Source organism: Cariama cristata, unplaced genomic scaffold (assembly GCF_000690535.1).
Source record: "Cariama cristata isolate BGI_N322 unplaced genomic scaffold, ASM69053v1 scaffold15224, whole genome shotgun sequence".
Taxonomy (NCBI): Eukaryota; Metazoa; Chordata; class Aves; order Cariamiformes; family Cariamidae; genus Cariama; species Cariama cristata.
The window spans coordinates 1-6,642 of NW_009613613.1; the positions used below are offsets into that span (position 1 = coordinate 1).

General features: G+C 42.7%; 1 protein-coding gene across 1 annotated transcript in view; it reads left to right on the plus strand.

The window, feature by feature from the left end:
* Positions 1–1,508: 1,508 nt before the first annotated feature.
* The window catches only part of LOC104160857 (dapper homolog 1-like), a gene marked incomplete at its 5' end in the record, with an annotated part of 6,368 nt that continues 1,234 nt past the window's right edge, over positions 1,509–6,642 (plus strand). Inside the window, 3 exon segments of the mRNA XM_009699099.1 lie at positions 1,509–1,641; positions 3,270–3,425; positions 5,839–6,626. Of these exon segments, the coding sequence (XP_009697401.1) occupies positions 1,509–1,641; positions 3,270–3,425; positions 5,839–6,626 (1,077 nt within the window).

A 6,642-nucleotide genomic window follows, 5' to 3' on the forward strand; every position in this document is an offset into this window, starting at 1 on the left:
TTTTTTTTTTTTCTTATTACCCTTTTGGTTTAGTTAATTCGGGATTATTTCCTTCTTTGAAAGATAAAAATGAATTATTTTTCTGCTGGAAAGGGGCTGGCTGCCGAAGAGCCATAGTGAAGAACCAGGGAATCATTACTCCAAAAAAACCCCAAAAAACCCCCCAAAACCCACCAAAAAACCCAAAACAAAAAAAAACCACGACGGGAGATTTGTGGTAGCACTTTAATTTGTGCACTTGACATTGCGGATTGGAACCAGATGCGGTGGTCGCTGGGGGAGGGGGACACTGGTGACAGCAGGCAGCGCAGCGAGTTACCGCTGGAACCCATTCCCTCGGCCAACCTGGCTTCCAGCCACCTCCCGGCTCCCCTCAGAAATGTGGGAGAAGACTTGGGATTGCTCTTTTGGTTCTCCAAAGATGATGTCAAATGCCAGCACGTCTTCAAACAGCCTTGCTAGCATTATTACCGTTTGCTTTCCCTTTGCCCGGGGACTGGCCCGCCCCAAGGGAAAGGTTGTCCTGGATTTAATGGGTTTAGAACTAGTCCAGTTATAAGCATCAAAACTCTTTGCGGTGAGCGTATCAGAGGACCGCTGGGTGCCGATCAAACGATGCGCTTAAAAAAAAAAAAGAGATAAACCTTCTTCCTGCCTCCCTCACTTTCCCCAAAGCCAGAACAATTAAAGGGTATGAAGCTGAACAGATGATGGATAAGCAACATTATAATACACACAGGGAAACTGATTGCATTGACCGTGGGTTAATGAGTGCCTTACAAAATAATTTCTTATTGCTTATTTTATGCCATCAAATTACCTTCATAAATAGCCTTAAAATTCATCTCACAGCAATTTTATACAATTATAATGGGAGAAGAGGAAGAATTACTCTTCCTTCCTGCTGCACTGTGAAACTAATAAAAGGGCTGTGATCCCAGCCCTGGGAATCTTGCTGTCTATATGGTAGTCTATAAGCTCGTAATGTGCAGTGGAACAAGGCGGTTCCCGCACGACAGGCACTTGTTGGCAGAGCTGTTCCGTCCCATTGTGTGAACAGATGTGATCTTTGACTAACATCGCTGTGGTGGCAAACATCCCCTGTTACACTGGCAAAGCTGTCCTTTCACCGAAGAAGCCCGTTTCATGTGCACAGGTCTAGTTTGACCGTATGATAAAATACAGCCTTGTTGTTACAGCTGTGGTCCTGCAAAGGAGAGCTTTGCCAACATAGTGCGTTGGTCTTCCTAAATTGCGGAGTATGCTCCTTGTGTAGACCTGGCTGGAAAAGACTGGAATGAAGTGCTTGTATCGTTCTTCAGTGAAGTATTTATCCAGAGCGTCTATCTAGAATTTCAGGGCTTTGTTCTATTTATTATTTTTTTTTTGTAAAAGAATACAGAAAATTATTTCCACGATGCTCAGATGGAGAAGGCCGATAGTCTTTGGAGCTCCTTCATGTCTGCCCCACTGAAGGAGGTGATGTTGTTTGTCTTCTTGTTTTCTAGAACTGCTTGAGGAGGAGGGACGCTGGCCTATTAAATCAGTTACAAGAGCTAGATAAGCAAATAAGTGATCTCCGCCTGGACGTGGAAAAAACGACAGATGAACACCTTGAGACAGACAGTCGTCCAAGTTCAGGTAAGGCCAATATTCAGCAAAATATGGAGCCTCCCTTGGTATCTGGAATTAAACTGGCTGTAGTTTTCACTACTACAGCAGTGAATGTCTATAGCATGTTCACACTCTGATAATTAACGCCTACTAGAAACGTTCAGCTACCACCGGAAAGGTTGCTGTTTGTAGGCAACATATTCAGAGGAGCATTACAAGCTTAATTAGATTTTTAGTGTTTGGGGCATTTATTTTTTTTTTTCAAGGTCACTCACAAATTAGTTCAAAAAGTTCTAATTCTCCTGCATATTAGGAAGGAAGCTGCAGGAAAAATGGTGAAAGCAAGCACCAGCAGCAGGGGCAAGATGTCAAAATTGATCTTACAGCCAGAAGGGAACATTGAATCAGACAATTTGGTCTCCCCATATATTGAATTTCATCCCGATCTAACTGTGTTGAAGCCAGTAAGTGGTATTTAACTATGGGGAACCTTTCCTAGAGGCATCCAGTCTTGTTCTGAAGACACTAAAAAGCAGAGGACCCACCAACTTGCAGTTGTTAAAACCATTGCTAATTTCTCATCTGAATTTGACTTATTCCAGCACCGATTTTTTTCTATGCTGTTCTCCCATAGAGTAAGGTCTTTTCTAGTACCCAGCTTTTTCTCCTCTTGGAGGTGCTATACAATATAATTCCTGACTTTTTTTGATGAACTAAACAGGTCAAGTTTGTTAAATCATTTGTTTTAAGGCATTTTTCCAAGCACATAAATCGCTTTATGGCCCCTTTCCAATTTTTTAGCTTTGTTTTAAGCATGCTGGATTCGAGGACTAGGCACATCATTCCAATGTCTTTCTTACCAATGCCATATAGACTGCTAAAATAATTTCCCTACTGCTATTCGTTAGTCTCTTTGTAGATCCAACAATCTCATTACCTTTTTTTTTTTACCATATCATTAAGCTTGATTGAGCTGCTTTTCCATGCTGACTAAGTCCTTTCCAGGATTATTGTTTCCCAGGATGCATCCCCATTCTGTAGACATGCCCTGCATTCCTTATTCCTAAATGTGCAACTTCAGTTTTGGCTATGGTATGTCATATTTTTCTCAAGTAGTCCCAGTTTACCAGGAAATTAAATTTTCGGTGTCTGCACATTATTAACCATTTTTCTTCTTTCATGTCATCCACAAATATTATATTTATTTCCAGAATTTTGAGGAACATAATGGATAGCATTGGGCCCAACACTTGGTAAAAATTTTGTAGTCAAGTAATAGCTGGAGGGTCTGTCTTGGAAGTATAATACACTAAGTGAGTAGGCTGTCAAACACAGCCTGGATCTTTCTTGCTAAAGTCTGAAAACCCCTGCAAAGGTTAAAACCCCAGCCCCTGTAAAGGTTAAAAAGAAGTAAAAAAATTCATATGCTAAGTAAAGTTCTGCGTTTTTAAGTGCTTTACTTTTAAACAGAATCCTTCATAGCAATAAGGATATTACTAAATTGTGCACTGTTTTTTGGGTGACTGAATGAAATCCCATAACTAATTGCAATAGAGTAAGCCAACATAAACATGAGCTTGACTGCCTTTCTAGGGACACAAATGGTAACTTTGTGTAGACATAACTAATATAAATCCAAACTCTTATTTTTATAGGGTTTTATGAGCTGAGTGATGGAGCTTCTGGATCGCTCTCCAATTCATCTAACTCTGTCTTCAGTGAGTGTTTATCCAGTTGCCATTCTAGCACTTGCTTTTGCAGCCCTTTGGAGGCAACACTGAATATCTCAGATGGACGCCCTAAATCTGCAGGTATAGTAAAAGCAGGTCAAATACATCATACTCCAGGAGGTGGCTTTGGCTTTGGAAATACTGCCTCAGGAGTGTCTGGGTTGGATTAACCCTTCTTCCTTTCATTTGACATATTATGCTCTGAAAAGATTCCAGTGCCTATCACGAACATGGGTCATGAGGCAGGACTGTTTGCCCTCCACTCGTCCAGCCTTACATGTGAATGTCAGTCTAAACACATGAAGATAACATGTGAAAATGTCAGCTGCTCTACCCAGTAGAGGGCAGTGGTACCTATACACATAAACACGTTAGTCGGCTGATTTCTCACCGTTTCCTTTAGAAAAGCATTTTTAGTAAATAGCAATAATTAAAGATAGCTCATAGTCATGTTGTCGTTAAAGTGACAGCGTAAGGAGCTAGCTACAGGTTTTAGGAGGTCAGAGCGCACGTCAGTCTGTTTGTAGCAGTCGTTTTGTCAGTTCTGATGGTCCTCAACCCCTAGGTGACCATGCCGAGGTGTGTCCTGCATTTATATAGTATAGAAAAATAGACATCATGAACAGGGAAAAAACACTTTGTCTCTTTGGCAGAGAGCTGTTGGCTTTCCTTGGACATTAGGCTGAAGATGTGAGCCTTAATATGTGGGATGGTTAAATAGGAAGGCCTCCTCTGTCTGTTGTCCAGAAAGGACACCTCAGTAGGACTTTTGTGATCAAGTGTTAATAGTTGCAGACATACTCATTCAGAAGCCTTAGTTCATTCTGAGTTGTGGAGGATGCTTCTAACCATAGTATTTCCAATTTCCATTCTGCTCTTTAAGGTTAACTTATAGCGATTTGTTGTGAATCAAGGACAAAATAATTCACGTTCTTCTAACTGAAGTGGGAAAGTACAACCTGGGATACATTCATTCTGAGATGCTGAGAAGTCCTCTAAGTTATCCTTTGAGCAGCTTGAGGTAATTTAATGCTCCCCGTTGTAAGGTATATGTGATCTTCATCATTTATACATAAAAAGAAAAACATACACAAGGAATTCCAGCTGATTGCATTGCTGTTTTTTTCTGTACACATGACGAAAACCTAAAACTCTCATTCATACTGTCTCACTTTCAGAGATGAACTTTCACAAACTGGCATGTTTCAAAGAAGTCTTTTTGTCAACATTTCCTGACTCTGACAGAGAATTTAGGAAATCATAGACTTGTTTGGTTGGGAGGGACCTTAAAGATTATCTCCTTCCAACCCCCTTGCCATGGGCAGGGACACCTTCCACTAGACCAGGGAAAACTGTGAGGTGATCTGGAGGAAGTTCATGCTCCTCACTTCCCTGTTCTTCCTCTCTTGCTCACACAGGAACATCATCTCTATCAGCTAATTTCATCAAAGTCTGTGAGACCTCTTTTGAAATAAACCTTAGATAAGTGACGAGCACTGAGCATTCAAATTTGAGTACCCTATCTGAAGTTCCTAGCCCAAGGGTAGAAAACAGGACCGACAGTCATTTAGAAGGATCATTTAGATTGTACCCCTACCCAAGAAGACAAGGGCAACGTAACCTTAAGAAAATAATAATCTTAGATGCTTGGATTGAAGCCCTGCTCCTAACATCGCCTACCTTCCAACTAAATGCCTTAGCCATTAAATCTGACTCATGCATCTTGAAACGCACTGGATTTCTCTTACAGAACTCTCTTTGCGGAGCCAAGGCTAGGATGTCAGCTGGATTGACCTGCACTCCTTGTACTTGTGTGGAAAGATGAGCCTGTTTCCCATTCTTTAGCCCTTTCTTGCTCAAAAGGAGCATCTGTTATTATTATTAGAATTATTAGAATTATAAAATAATTATGATGTTAATAATAGTAGTAATGATAATAACAACAATAAAATTAAATGTGGATTTTCTCTGACCCAAGATATGCTTGAAAGAATCTGGAAGTGAAATTTGTCAGTAAGCTAGAAGAATTCGTTGGTCTCATATTTTTTATGTTTCTCTTTGCATTTAGCAAAGTAAAATATAAAATTAATATGTGCTGAGGCCTGCAGTGAGTTTTACAGGTGACATATAAGAGACCCTTACAGACTTCTGAGTGCTTTGAAAGTAAAATAGGAAGCTCTTAGCAACCTAGGCACAGGTTTGAAACCAATTTAAATGTTCTCATTAGGGCTGATTTTTATTTTTAGCCATGTAGTCATATTGGGGCAAATCCTACATAGATGCAGTTACAAAGAGATCCACAGAAGAGTAGTGTTGCTTTTATATCGCTTGAACCGCATCCCTGCTTGCAAGGTTTTTACTGTTTGAACAGCGCTGCTGTAGTTAAAACATTGCGTCGTATGTGTAGATGGGACCAGCGTCCTTGGCGGCACGTGAAAAACGTAACAGAACTGTCCCTGGCAGGCTCTCTAAACTCTTCTAAAATGCCTTTCAGATCTCATAGGCTGGATGGACTATAATAAGGAAGGCCAGCATGAGGATCAGACTGCAGGCTCTGTCTGTCGCTCTTTGTCCACACCGCACTCAAATTCCCTCGATGTCGTTACAGATGTACATCCAAAGTACCAGTGCGATCTGGTGTCTAAAAACGGGAACGATGTCTACCGGTACCCCAGCCCACTCCATGCGGTAGCTGTGCAGAGTCCCATGTTTCTTCTCCCCGTGACTGAAAATCCCCAGCGAGAAGAGGAGAGGCTTGGTTGCGATATTAGCGACGTTTGCGCCGGCTCTGAAACGGACTCGGGAAAATCTGCCAACACCTTTCTCCCACAAAGCTCCTGGCCAGCGCCATGCCCTTCCACCAGCAAGAGGATAGATGGTTACATCTTAAGCCTGGTTCAGAAAAAGACTCACGCAGTAAGGACTAACAAACCCAGGACGAGTCTCAACGCCGATCCCACCAAAGGGATCTTGAGGCATGGAAGCATGTGCGTCAGGCAGCCTGCAGGCGTGGTGGCTCACGGTAACGTTGTGAACCTGAAGAGCTCCAAGCAAGCGTGTTTGCCTTCTGGTGGGGCCCCCGCTCTGGACCACACGGCACCTTCCCCGTTAAAGCAGAGGCCGAGGGAGCCGGCTGGCGAGCAGCTGGAGACGAGGAAGGCACCTTTGCCAACGGCTTTCCCGCCCAGCGCGACGAGCGAACTTCAGAGCAAGCACCTGCCACGGGGCGTCAAACCAGCACCTCCAGAGCTCAGCCGCAACGCAGTGGCCGCGGCGGGGGGGGTCGCCAAGGGGAAAG